Below are 14,717 nucleotides of genomic sequence, written 5' to 3'. Positions count from 1 at the left end.
AAAGCCTTCAGGATTGATTTTTTAACACTTTTAGTCCTTTTAGAATTCTTATTTACTGTGGCCCTGTTTGATTTACACCCTTGATTTCTCTGCCTTCCACTTCCGCTTTTCTCCTTCCTGTCTTTTGTTACTATCCTTGCTTCCCTTTCCTCTGTCTCCTTGCATAGGTTCCCAACAAACCCTGTATAGATTTGGGAATCCCACCCTTTTTCTTTGTGGGAACATATTTGCTCTGTACACTCACTATCTCTTCCTTGAATGCCTCCCACTGCTCTGACAAGTAGCTGTTTCCAGTCCACTTTTGCTGAATCACATCTCAGCTTATTAAGATTGAGAACTTTTACTATCTTTATCCTTTTCCATAACTACGCTAAATCTAACTGAATTATGATCACTACCACCAAAATGCTCTTGCACTGATAACCCTTCCACCTATCCAGCTTCATTCCCTAAAACTAAGTCCAGAACCACCCCCTCCCTTGTTGGACTTGCTACGTACTGGTTTAAAAAAGTTCTCCTGAAGGCATTTTAAGAATTCTGCTCCCTCTATATCTTCAATACTGATTCTATCCCAGTTAATGTTAGGGTTGTTGGAATCTCCTACTATTACTGCCGTATTGTTTTTGCAAATCTCAGAAATTTGCCTAATTATTTTCTCTTCTATCTCCCTCTGTCTATTTGGGGGTCCCAGCAGTGTAACTGCCCCTTTACGTGATGTTTGGTCTGAGCTTCCTGTCTGTAAATGTCCACTTCTAAAATCCTGTAAAACGAGTTTAGAAAGGGGTAAGAGGGAGAATGTTGCCCGTGTTCCCCTTTCCCAGCCCAGGGGCAGTGAAGCTGATTTTCAGGCTCCAGTTGCTGCACAGGTTGGTTGAAAGGATCAACAGTAATGGCGGCTGTAATACCCACAAGCACCCGTGCTCCACAAAGCACTCCAGCCGCCACGCTAAGTTGACGCTGACACCGCACATGCGCCACTATCGATGGAACTTTCTCAGCGCCGCACATGCTCACCTTCACATGGTCCATCTCCGACTTTTCCCTTCATCGACTTCTCTGTCTCCATTTCTGGGGATAGGCTATCGACAAACATCCACCACAAGCCCACTGACTGCCACAGCTACCTGGACTACACTTCCTCCCACCCCGTTTCCTGTAAGGACTCTATTCCATTCTCCCAGTTTCTCTGTCTCTGTCACATCTGTTCTGACGATGCCATCTTCCACACTAGCAGATATGTCTTCCTTTTTCCTCAACCGAGGATTCCCCTCTACCGTGGTTGACATTTCCTGCACTTCTGCTCTCACCTCTTCCCCTCCCTCCCAGAACCACGATAGGGTTCCCCTTGTCCTCGCCTTTCACCCCACCAGCCTCCACATTCAACGGATCATCCTCCGCCATTTCCGCCACCTCCAGCGCGACCCCACCACCAAACACATCTCCCCCTCCACTCCCCTTTCAGCATTCCGAAGGGACCGCTCCCTCCGCAACACCCGGGTTCACTCCTCAATCACCCCCAACAGCCCCTCCCCACGGTACCTTCCTGTGCAAGTGCAGGAGATGCAATACCTGCCCTTTTACCTCCTCCCTTCCCACTGTCCAGGGCCCCAAACACTCATTCCAGGTGAAACGGCGATTTACTTGTACTTGTTGCAATTTAGTGTACTATATTCGCTGCTCAGGATGCGGTCTCATCTACATTGAGGAGACCAAACACAGATTGGGCGACCGCTTTGCAGAACACCTCCGTTCAGTCTGTAAGGGTGACCCTGAGCTTCCGGTCTCCATCTGACCTTGGCCTCTTACACTGTTCCAATAAAGCTCGAGGAACAGCACCTCATCTTTCTATCAGGCACTTTACAGCCTCCTGGACTCAACATTGAGTTCAACAATTTCAGACATAGAAACATAGAAGATAGGAGCAGGAGTAGGCCATTCGGCCCCTCGAGCCTGCTCTGTCATTCAATGTGATCATGGCTCAGTACCCTGTCCCTGCTTTCTCCCTTGATCCCTTTAGCCTTAAGAAATATATCTAACTCCTTCTTGAATATATTTAATGAATTGGCCTCAACTTCTGTGGTAGAGAATTCCACAGGTTCACCACTCTCTGGGTGAAGAAATTCCTCCTCATCTCTGTCCTAAATGGCTTACCCCTTATCCTTAGACTGTGAACCCCGATTCTGGACTCCCCCGCCATCGGGAACATCCTTTCTGCATCTAGTCTGTCTAGTCCTGTTAGAATTTTATAAGTTTCGATGAGATCCCCTCTCATTCTTCTAAACTCTAGCGAATATAAGCCTAATCGACCCAATCTCTCTTCATACGTCATTCCTGCCATCCCAGGTATCAGCCTGGTGAATCTTCGCTGCACTCCCTCCATGGCAAGAACATCCTTCCTGAGATAAGGCGACCAGAACTGCACACAATACTCAAGGTGTGGTCTCACCAAGGCCCTGTACAACTGCAGCAAGACATCCTTGTTCCTGTACTCGAACCTTCTCGCTACGAAGGCCAACATACCATTTGCCTTCTTAACCGCCTGCTGCACCTGCATGCTTACCTTCAGCGACTGGTGCACAAGGACACCCAGGTCTCGTTGCACTTCCCCTGCTCCCAATCTATTGCCGTTCAGATAATAAGCTGCCTTCCTGTTTTTGCCACCAAAGTGGATAATCTCGCATTTATCCACATTGGGCAGATGCATGGCAGATGCAGTATAATCACCCAACCTGTCCAAATCATACTGGAGTTTCTCGGCATCCTCCTCACAGCACACACGCCCACCCAGCTTTGTGTCGTCTGCAAACTTGGAGATATTACATCTAGTTCTTTACATTGGAGCAGGAGAGGGCCATTCGGCCCCTCGAGCCTGCTCCACCATTAAATGAGATCATGGCTGATCTTCTGCCTCAACTCCATTCACCAGCCCCATCGCCATATCCCTTGATGCCCTTACTGGTCAGAAATCTATCGACTTCTGTTGTGAATATACCCAATGACTGAGCCTCCACAGCCCTCTGGGGTAGAGAATTCCAAAGATTCACCACCCTCTGTGTGAAGAAATGTCTTCTCATCTCAGTCCTGAATGGCCGACCCTTTATCCTGAGGCTGTGGCCCCTGGTTCTAGACTCCCCAGCCAAGGGAAACATTCTCCCAGCAGCCACCCTGTCAAGCCCTGTAATAATTTTGTATGCTTCAATGAGATCCCCTCTCATTCTTCTGAATTCAAGAGAATACAGGCCTAGTTTACTCAATCTCTTCTCATACGACAGTCCCGCCATCCCAGGAATCAATCTCGTGAACCTTCATTGCACTCCCTTTGTGGCAAGTATATCCTTCCTTAGGTAAGGAGACCAAAATTGTACACAGTACTCCAGGTGTGGTCTCACCAGGGCCCTATGTAATTGGAGTAAGACTTCTTTAGTCCTGTACTCAAATCCTCTTGTAATGTCAATCAACCATCAGTCAGAAGTGGTCGCTGGTGAGACCAGTGAAGAAAGACTTGCATTTATATAGCACCTTTCACCACCACTGGACATCCCAAAGTGTTTTACAGCCAATTAAGCACTTTTGAAGTGTAGTCACTGTTGTAATGTAAGAAATGCGGCAGTCAATTAGCGCACAGCAAGCTCCCACAAACAGCAATGCTATAATGACCAGATAATCTATCTTTATGTTGATTGAGAGATAAACATTGGCTAGGAGACTGGGGATAACTGCCCTGCTCTTTCCCACATTACAACAGTGACTACTTCATTGTAGTACTTCATTGGCTGTAAAGCACTTCAAGACATCTGGTGATCATGAAAGCACTATATAAATGCAAGTCTTTCTTTCTTGAAATAGTGCCATGGGATCTTTTACATCCACCTGAGAGAGCAGACAGGGCCTCAGTTTAACGTCTCATCCGAAAGACGGCACCTCCGACAGTGCGGCACTCCCTCAGTATTGCACTGGAGTGTCAGCCTAGATTTTTGTGCTCAAGTCTCTGGAGTGGGACTTGACCCCACAACCTTATGCCTCAGAGGCGAGAGTGCTACCAACTGAGTCACAGCTGACACTAAAGAACAAGCAGTTCTGACGAAAGGTCATTGACCTGAAACGTTAACTCTGTTTCTTTCTCCACAGATGCTGCCTGACCTGCTGAGTATTTCCAGCATTTTCTGTTTTTATTAAAGAAACGAGGGAGTGATTGCTGACAGGAAGAATGTTGGGTCGTCCTGCGTATGCGCACCTCCCTGGCGGCTGAGGCGAAACACCGACTCGCCCCCACCTGAGCCGCGCACGCGTACCAGATGTTGCGGCTTCGCATGTGCACCCGATGTTCCAACCGCGGGGTTTTGTGCGCTGAGCATGCGCGTTATGGACCGATCGAGACGGGCAATTGTGGAGCAGGAGGGAGAGCGCGGGGGCCATGAGCACATGCACGGGACTCAGAGTCAAAAGAGTGCTTTCTGGAGCGCCGGGGCTTGTGGGTATTACAGCCACCATTACTGCTGATCCTTTCAACCAACCTGTGCAGCAGCTGGGGCCTGAAAATCAGCTTCACTGCCCCTGGGTTCGGAAAGAGGAAAATTAAACAACAGTTTGCCTCTGATCCTTTTCTGATCTCAATTTACAGGGTTATAGAAGTGGAGCAGTTACAGGCGGGAAGCTCAGACCAAACATCACGTCAAGATCTTACAGAGTCGCTCGATTCATCAGGACCTGAATATCATCGGCCTTTGCACATGGAAGGAGAAAGCAGCGATGACAAACCGCACACGTGTTCGGTGTGTGGACGTGGATTCAACCGATCACCTGACCTGGCGAGACACGTGCACCGTCACACCGGGGAGAAACCGGGTAAAGGTGGGGACGGCGGGAAGGGATTCAGTTCCCCATCTGCAATAGAAGTTCAACGGCGCAGTTGCACCAGGGACAGTCCGTTCACCTGCTCCATGTGTGGAAAGGGATTTGTTTGTTCATCCCACCTGCAAACACACCAGCGAGTTCACACTGGGGAGAAACCATTTCAGTGTTCTGACTGTGGGAAGAGCTTTAAAAGCCCCGGGGATCTGAAGCAACACCAGCGAGTTCACACTGAGGAGAGACCATTTCAGTGTTCTGACTGTGGGAAGAACTTTAAAAGCCCCGGGGATCTGAAGCAACACCAGCGAGCTCACACTGAGGAGAGACCATTTCAGTGTTCTGACTGTGGGAAGAGCTTTAAAAGCCCCGGGGAACTGAAGGGACACCAGCTTGTTCACATTGATGAGAGACCATTTCAGTGTTCTGACTGTGGAAAGAGCTTTAAAAGCCCCAGGGATCTGAAGGGACACCAGCGAGTTCACACTGACGAGAGACCATTTCAGTGTCCTGACTGCGGGAAGAGCTTTAAAAGCCCCAGGCATCTGAAGGAACACCAGCGAGCTCACACTGATGAGAGACCATTTCAGTGTGCTGACTGTGGGAAGAGTTTTAAAAGCACCAGGGATCTGAAGGAACACCAGCGAGCTCACACTGACGAGAGACCATTTCAGTGTCCTAACTGTGGGAAGAGCTTTAAAAGCGCCCGGGAACTGAAGGGACACCAGCGAGCTCACACTGATGAGAGAGCATTTCAGTGTTCTGACTGTGGGAAGAGCTTTAAAAGCCCCTGGGAACTGAAGGGACACCAGCGAGCTCACACTGATGAGAGAGCATTTCAATGTTCTGACTGTGGGAAGAGCTGTCAAAGCCTCCAGGATCTGAAGCGACACCAGCTTGTTCACACTGATGTGAGACCATTTCAATGTTCTGACTGTGGGAAGAGCTTTAAAAGCCCCCAGGATCTGAAGCGACACCAGCTTGTTCACACTGATGAGAGACCATTTCAGTGTCCTAACTGTGGGAAGAGCTTTAAAAGCCCCCAGGATCTGAAGCGACACCAGCGAGTTCACACTGATGAGAAACCATTTCAATGTTCTGACTGTGGGAAGAGCTTTAAAAGCCCCGGGGAACTGAAGGAACACCAGCTTGTTCACACTGATGAGAGACCATTTCAGTGTTCTGACTGTGGGAAGAGCTTTAAAAGCCCCGGGGAACTGAAGCGACACCAGCTTGTTCACACTGATGAGAGAGCATTTCAATGTTCTGACTGTGGGAAGAGCTTTAAAAGCCCCAGGGAACTGAAGGAACACCAGCTTGTTCACACTGATGAGAGACCATTTCAGTGTTCTGACTGTGGGAAGAGCTTTAAAAGCGCCAGGGGACTGAAGGGACACCAGCTTGTTCACACTGATGCAAGACCATTTCAGTGTCCTGACTGTGGGAAGAGCTTTAAAAGCCCCGTGGAACTGAAGGGACACCAGCTTGTTCACACTGATGAGAGACCATTTCAGTGTTCTGACTGTGGGAAGAGCTTTAAAAGCTCCGGGGATCTGAAGGGACACCAGCTTGTTCACAGTGATGAGAGACCATTTCAGTGTCCTGACTGTGGAAAGAGCTTTAAAAGCCCCAGGGAACTGAAGGGACACCAGCTTGTTCACACTGGGGAAAGACCATTTCAGTGTTCTGACTGTGGGAAGAGCTTTAAAAGCCCCCAGTATGTGAAGCATCACCAGCGAGCTCACATTGATGAGAGACCCTTTAAATGTTCTGACTGTGGGAAGAGCTTTAAAAGCTCCGGGGAGCTGAAGAGACACTAGCGAGTTCACACTGGTGAGGGGGACGTTCAGCTGCTCCGTGTGTAGGAAGGGATTCACTCAGTCATCCACACTCCTGTCACACCAGCTTGTTTACACTGACGAGAGACCCTTTAAATGTTCTGACTGTGGGAAGAGCTTTAAAAGTTCGAAGAACCTTAAGAGACACCAGCGTCTTCACACTGATCATAGCATCTAACAGCACAGAAGGAGGTGATTCGGCCCATCGTGTCTGTGCCGGCTCTTTGAAAGAGCTGTCCAATTTAGTCCCAAACCCCAGCTTTATCCCCAGAACTCTGCAAACTAGTCCTCTTCAAGTACATGTCCAATTACTGTTTGAAATTTCCTGTGGAACCTGATTCCAGCATCCTTTCAGATGGTGCGTTCCAGATCTTAACAACCCCCTGTGTGAAAACAATTCTCCTCATTTCCCTCTAGTTCTTTTAGCAACTATTTTAAATCTGTGACCTTTGGTTACCGACCCACTTGCCAGAGTGAACAGTTTCTCCCTACTTGCTCGATCAAAACTGCTCATCATTTACGCGCCACCATCTTGGTGGAGCGAAGACGGACTAGTTCCACTTGCAGCACGGTGTATGCGTGGCCATCTTGGTACAGGAACAGAGAGTGGGCGGGGCTTCAGGGTCCCAGTGACCAGGAGAGACAATCATTGACTCATTGATTTTATTCTCACTCTGCACACAGCGGGTGTAGAACTGAACCCAACCAGAGTAGAGGGAGGGGGAAAACTGGGAGTGGAGGAAAGAAATGTTGGAGATGGTGCGATGGGTTTGGATTTCAGCACATGGAGGAGGGAGAGTGTGTGGGACGGGGATTTACAGCTTTGGGGGAACAAGAGAGGAAAGAATGTTCCATAGAAACTAGAATTGTCTTCTGAATTTCTATCCTATACTTACAGTGATGGCTTTTGTAAACTCCTTTTACAGGGTATTAGAAGGGGAGGATTTACAGATGGGAAATTCAAACCAAACATCACATCAAGATCTGACAGTCACTCCATTCATCAGGACCTGAATATCATCGGCCTTTGAATGTGGAAGGAGGAATGTTTGTCCGTTCTGTCTGTGGGAAAAGATTTCAAACATCAGTGTGACTGGAAAAGCACCGAGACACCCACACCCAAGTGAGAGTGTTCCAGAGCACTGACTGTGGAAAAAGCTTTAACCAGTTACACAACCTGAAAAAACATCGCACCATTCACAGCGGGGAGAAACCGTACACGTGTTCTGTGTGTGGACGAGGCTTCAACCGATCGTCGAACCTGGAGGGACACAAGGACACCCGCACCACGGAGAAACGGTGGAAATGTGGGGACTGTGGGAAGAGATTCAATTATCCATCCAAGCTGGAAACTCATTGGCGCACTCACTCTGGGGTGAGGCCGTTCATTTTCTCCGTGTGTGGGAAGGGATTCGCAGAGTTACCCAAGCTCCAGATACACCAGCGAGTTCACACTGGGGAGAGGCCGTTCACGTGTATTGAATGTGGGAAGGGATTCACTCAGTCATCCAGCCTCTATAGACACCAGCGAGTTCACACTGGGGAGAAACCGTTCTCCTGCTCCGTGTGTGGGAAGGGATTCGCAGAGTTATCCAAGCTCCAGATACACCAGAGAGTTCATACTGGCAAGAGACTGTTCACGTGTATTGAATGTGGGAAGGGATTCACTCAGTTATACCATCTCCAGATACACCAGCGAGTTCACACTGGGGAGAGGCCATTCAATTTTCAATTTCAATTTTATTTGTCACATAACCAAATACAACAAGTGAAATCCAGTCAGTGAAATGCTTTTTTCTTAACGAGCCGAGCGCACCAAGCAGCAAAGGACACTTAGCTGCCTGGTACGCACGGAGCCCGCAAGGACGTCAGCCATCTTCATCGGTGCCATCACAATAGGGTCCGCTCTCGCCTCGCTCCGCCCTTCCAGCACTCCTGCCCGACAATCTTCAGCCGCTATGGTACGGACGCCATCTACTGGGCTGACAGCGACTCTTTAATGTCCTTTCCATGGCGCTGGTGACTCTAGTAGCCTGTGTGTCTCTTCTTCACCTGCTCTGTGTGTGGGAAGGGATTCACTCAGTCATCCCATCTTCTGACTCACCAACTTGTTCGCACTGTTAAGAGACCATTTAGATGTTCTGACTGTGAAAAGAGCATTAAAAACACAAGCGACCTGCTGACCCGCCAATGCACTCACACTGGGGAGAGGCCATTCACCTGCTCCGTGTGTAGGAAGGGATTCACTCAGTCATGCACTCTGCTGAGACACCAGCGAGTTCACACTGAGGAGCGATCTTTCACCTCTTATTGTGGGAAGGTTTTCACTTGGAAGTCTAACCTGCTTAATCACCAGCAAGTTCACACTGGGGAGAGACCATTCACCTGCTCTGTGTGTGGGAAGGGATTCACTCAGTCATGCACTCTGCTGAGACACCAGCGAGTTCACCAGTGACTGCAGAGGTTGGATTCTGCTGTTATTGGTGCTGTTAATCACATCCAGGACTGAACCATATTCACTCTGGCAATTGGGCTTTGTTTCTGCTGATGTTAATAACTAGAATAACGGCTTGAGATTAATATTCTGGACAAATATTAAATAAATCAGCTTTGTTTCAAACACACAGTGTGTCTAATATTTGATTTCTCCATGATAAGAGGAGACTTAATTGATGTTCTGTTACTGACTGTTCCATTTTTGGGCCTTTTCTTACTCTGGATTATTTCAATTCTCATCTAGTCCACCTTCTACCACATCAAACCCCAAACTTGTTCCATTTGTGTACACGACTTGTGGGTGTCATAGACTGAACTGTAGTGTCTCACTTTACTCTCATCTGAAATTCCTTTGAACCGCCCCTTTACAGAACTACCTTGCATAAGATTTGAAATCTGTTATTTTCTATATCATTTAACATCTCTTGGATCCGATTAAAAAAAAAAAATCCACACACGCTGCATGTGACAGCCTTAGAAATGTTCTGATCTTTGTAATTGTCATTGCTGATTTTGATGGTCTCTTTGTTTTAATCTCTTGTTACTAACATACCTTGCACTATTTCTTTAATCGAGATAATTGTTTCAAATACTTCCTTTATCGGGTCTTTAGCTCCTCCATTGATCCCTGTCAATAATCCTCGGTCGGGGGCTGGGGTTAAGGTGTAGGATTGGAGTTAGTGGTTGGGGCTCGTGGTTATTGGTTAAGATTGGGGTTAGTGGTTGTTGGTTAGGATTGGGGTTAGTGGTTATTGGTTAGGATTGGGGTTAGTGGTTGGGGCTCGTGGTTATTGGTTAGTGGTTGGGGCTAGTGGTTATTGGTTAGGATTGGAGTTAGTGGTTGGGGCTAGTGGTTATTGGTTAGGATTGGGGTTAGCGGTTGGGGCTCGTGGTTATTGGTTAGGATTGGGGTTAGCGGTTGGGGCCAGTGGTTATTGGTTAGGATTGGGGTTAGCGGTTGGGGCCAGTGGTTATTGGTTAGGATTGGGGTTAGCGGTTGGGGCCAGTGGTTATTGGTTAGGATTGGGGTTAGCGGTTGGGGCCAGTGGTTATTGGTTAGGATTGGGGTTAGTGGTTGGGGCTCGTGGTTATTGGTTAGGATTAGGGTTAGTGGTTGGGGCTAGTGGTTATTGGTTAGGATTAGGGTTAGTGGTTGGGGCTCGAGGTTATTGGTTAGGATTGGGGTTAGTGGTCAGGATTGGGGTCAGTGCTTGGGGGTAGTCGATAGGATATTAGGATTAGGAAATAGTGATTAAGGTTAGAAACCACTATTGACAACACCAGTGTCACTAGACGCGTCCTTTTCCATTTCATGTTTTTGAACCTCACGCAGACGAGTCACAAAACAGCCTCATGAATTGTTCATTCAAGGAACCTTCTTTCTGGCCCGAGCCTGATTTCCTCTCTTCTTTCACATCTCTACAATTCTCACAGAAATAGACATCACGGACATTAGGCTTTGTGATTTTGGACAAGAACAGGCGGATCCAGGTATTGTGCAGATTACATCCAGTCATCAGCCTGCCTGAAAAGGGCTTCTGACAATAACCTGTCACCAGGCCCCACCAATCACCATTTGATTCCACCATCATACCTTCATCCATTACCCGCCTTTCACCCTCACTAGAGCTGGTTTCACCACCATGACCATTCTCCACACTGAGGCTCCCTGATTCCCATTTATAGCCTCAGTGTAAGTGGTCACAGGATTTGGTGTCACAGTGTAAATGGTACCGCGATTTGGTGCCACAGTGTAAGTGGTCACAGGATTTGGTCTCACAGTGTAAGTGGTCCCCGGATTTGGTCTCACAGTGTAAGTGGTCACAGGATTTGGTGCCACAGTGTAAATGGTCCCTGGATTTGGTCTCACAGTGTAAGTGGTCCCCGGATTTGGTCTCACAGTGTAAGTGGTCACAGGATTTGGTGCCACAGTGTAAATGGTACCTCGATTTGGTCTCACAGTGTAAGTGGTCCCCGGATTTGGTCTCACAGTGTAAGTGGTCACAGGATTTGGTGCCACAGTGTAAATGGTCCCTGGATTTGGTGTCAGTGTAAATGTTACCTCGATTTGGTCTCAAAGTGTAAGTGGTCACAGGATTTGGTGTCACAGTGTAAATGGTACCTCGATTTGGTATCAAAGTGTAAGTGGTCACAGGATTTGGTGTCACAGTGTAAATGGTACCTCGATTTGGTCTCAAAGTGTAAGTGGTCACAGGATTTGGTGTCACAGTGTAAATGGTACCTCGATTTGGTATCAAAGTGTAAGTGGTCACAGGATTTGGTGTCACAGTGTAAATGGTACCTCGATTTGGTATCAAAGTGTAAGTGGTCACAGGATTTGGTGTCACAGTGTAAATGGTACCTCGATTTGGTCTCAAAGTGTAAGTGGTCACAGGATTTGGTGTCACAGTGTAAATGGTACCTCGATTTGGTATCAAAGTGTAAGTGGTCACAGGATTTGGTGTCACAGTGTAAATGGTACCTCGATTTGGTGTCACAGTGTAAGTGGTCACAGACAATAACTTACATTTATATAGTGCCTTTAACGTAGTAAACATCCCAAGTTGCTTCACAGGAACATTTTCAAACAAAATTTGATAGCGAGTCATATAAGGAGATATTGGGGCAGGTAACCAAAATCTTGGTCAAAGAGGTAGGTTTTAAGGAGCATCTTAAAGGAGGAAAGAGTGGTAGAGAGGCGGCAAGGTTTAGGAATGAAATTCCAGAGCTTGGCAACATAGGAACAGGAGTAGGCCATTCAGCCCCTCGAGCCTGCCCACCATTCAATGAGATTTTACTCCATATACCCACCTTTACCCCATAGTCCTTAATACCTTTGGTTAACACAAATCTATCAATCCCAGATTTAAATTAACAATTGACCGAGCATCAACTGCTGTTTGTGGAAGAGAGTTCCAAACTTCTAACACATTTTGTGTGTAGAAGTATTTCCTAACTTCACTCCTGAAAGGTCTGACTCTAATTTTTACATTCTGCCCCCTAGTCCTAGACTCCCCAACGAGCAGAAATAGATTCTCTCTATCAGTTCCCCTTAATATCTTGAAAACTTCAATCAAATCACCTCTTAAACTTCTAAATTCCAGGAAATACAACCCTAATTTGTTTAATCTCTCCTTGTAATTTAACCCCTGGAATCCGGGTATCATTCTGGTAAACCTACGCTGCACTCCTCCCAAGGCCAACATATCCTTCCCAAGGTGTGGTGCCCAGAACTGCTCTCAGTACCCCAGGTGTGGTCTAACCAGGGCTTTGTATAGCTGTAGTGTAACTTCTACCCACTTGTATTCTAGTCCTCGAGATATAAAGGCCAGCATTCCATTAGCCTTTTTGATTATTTTCTGTACCTGTTCATGACATTTTAATGATCTATGTACCTGGATCCCCAAGTCTCGTTGGACCCCCACTGTTTCTAGCTTTTCACCATTTAGAAAGTACTCTGTTCTATCCTTTTTAGGTCCAAAGTGGATGACCTCACATTTGCCTACATTGAAATCCATTTGCCACAGTTTTACCCATTCACTTAATGTATTAACATCGCTCTAATTTTATGCTTCCATCTACACTGCTTACAATGCCACCTATCTTTGTATCATCGGCAACTTGCATATGTGACTTTCTATCCCATCATCTAAGTCATTAATAAATATGGTGAATAGTTGAGGCCCCAACACAGATCCTTGCTGGACAGCGTTAGTCACATCCTGCCAATTAGAGTCCCTGCCCATTATCCCCACTCTCTGTCTCCCACTACTCAGCCAATTCCATGGGCTTCAACTTTAGCTAACAGACTCTCATAAGGGACTTTATTAAATGCCTTCTGGAAGTCCATATAAATAACATCCATAGACATTCCCCTGTCTACTTCAATCACCTCTTCAAAATATTCAATCAGGTTCAGCAGACATGACCGACCTTTCACAAATCCATGCTGGCTCTCTCTAATCTGCTGAAAATTTTCAAGGTGTTCAGTCACCCTGTCCTTAATTATAGACTCTAGTAATTTCCCCACAACAGATGTTGGGCTAACTGGTCTCTAATTCCCTGGTTTCCCTCTCTCACCTTTCTGAAATAGCGGAGTGACGTGCAATTTTCAAATCTGCTGAAATGGTTACCAAATCGAGAGAACTTTGGAAGATTATAGTTTGGGCATTTGCAATGTTCTCACCTACTTCCTTTAAAACCCTGGCTTGGAAACCATCTGGTCCTGGGGATTTGTTACTCTTTAGTGACATTATTTTCTTCATTACTGTTATTTTGGTGAGTCCCCGTCCCTGATTCAATATTAGTTTCCTTGGGATGTCCGGCCTGCTATCCTCTTCCACTCTGTCAATACTGACACAAAATAATTATTCAACATGTCCACCTTTTTATTATCATTTACAATGTCACCATTATCAGTTTTCAAGGGGCCCACATTGCTCCTGACCACCATTCTTTTCCTCAGATAATTGTAATAAAAATTGTGTTGATTTTGATAATCCTTACAAGTTACTTTTCATACTCCCTTTTTGTAGCTCTTACTGTCTGTTTTGTCACCCTTTGTTGTTCTTTGTATTTCTCCCAATCACCATGATTTGTGCTATTTATTGTATTTCTGTGTACTTGTTCTTTTAGTTTGATGTTGTCCCTTCTCTCTTTAGTCGTCCATGGCTGGGGTTTTTGGTAAGTAGAGCTCTTGCCCCTCGGGGGTAGAAGCTGCTTCTGTATCACCGTAAATTATTTCTTGAACATCTCCCACTGATCATCTGTCGTTTTACCCATTAACAGATTTCCCCAGTTTACTGTGGACAGTCTCTGTCTCATCCTGTTGAAGTTGCCCTGAACTAACACTAGAATCTTAGTAGCTGTTTTGCATTTCTCCCTTTCAAACATAACGTGGAACTTGATCATGTTATGATCGCTGTTAGATAAATGTTCACTCACCGTGAGGCTGTTCACTAAATCTGGTACATTCCTAAATCTAATATGGCCTGCCCCCTTGTTGGTTCTAGAACATATTGTTGCAGAAAATTATCCTGAACAAGTGAGAAATTCACCCGAGAAGACAATAGAGACCAAAGTGCCATTTGCCCCTCTCAGTGTGGCCCTGAAGGACTGTGTCCAGGCTGAAGTTCTGTTCCCGCCGTACGATCCTCCCCCAGATTGTCCTTTCTGAGCTCCAGCCAGGTGATGCTAAACACTCAGGTGGGAAAGAGAAAAATCTGCAACAACATGTTTAAAACAAAGCTGATCTATTTAACATATAGCCAGAATATTAAACTCCAGCCCAGTTATTGGGGTTATTGACATCAGCAGAAACAAACTCCAACTGTCAGAATGAACATGGTTCAGGCCTGGATGTGGTTAACAGCAGCAATAACAGCAGAATCCAACCCCTGCAGTCAGTTGTGAACTCGCTGGTGTGCCAGCAGGTTGGATGATTGAGTGAATCCCTTCCCACACGTGGAGCAGGTGAACGGCCTCTCCCCAGTGTGAACTCACTGGTGTGCCAGCAGGTTTGATTACTGAGTGACT

General features: G+C 46.6%; 1 protein-coding gene across 1 annotated transcript in view; it reads left to right on the top strand.

Annotated features, from left to right (window-relative positions):
- The window catches only part of LOC147119293 (uncharacterized), a 162,985-nt gene that overhangs the window by 126,208 nt on the left and 22,060 nt on the right, over window positions 1-14,717 (top strand). Inside the window, 1 exon segment of the mRNA XM_085984937.1 lies at window positions 6,501-6,569. Coding sequence (XP_085841063.1) covers window positions 6,501-6,569 — 69 coding nt within the window.

This window comes from Somniosus microcephalus, chromosome 4 (genome assembly GCF_052327205.1).
Source record: "Somniosus microcephalus isolate GS21.2 chromosome 4, FLI_Smic_1.0, whole genome shotgun sequence".
NCBI lineage: Eukaryota > Metazoa > Chordata > Chondrichthyes > Squaliformes > Somniosidae > Somniosus > Somniosus microcephalus.
This window is presented reverse-complemented; position numbering and strand designations above follow the sequence as displayed.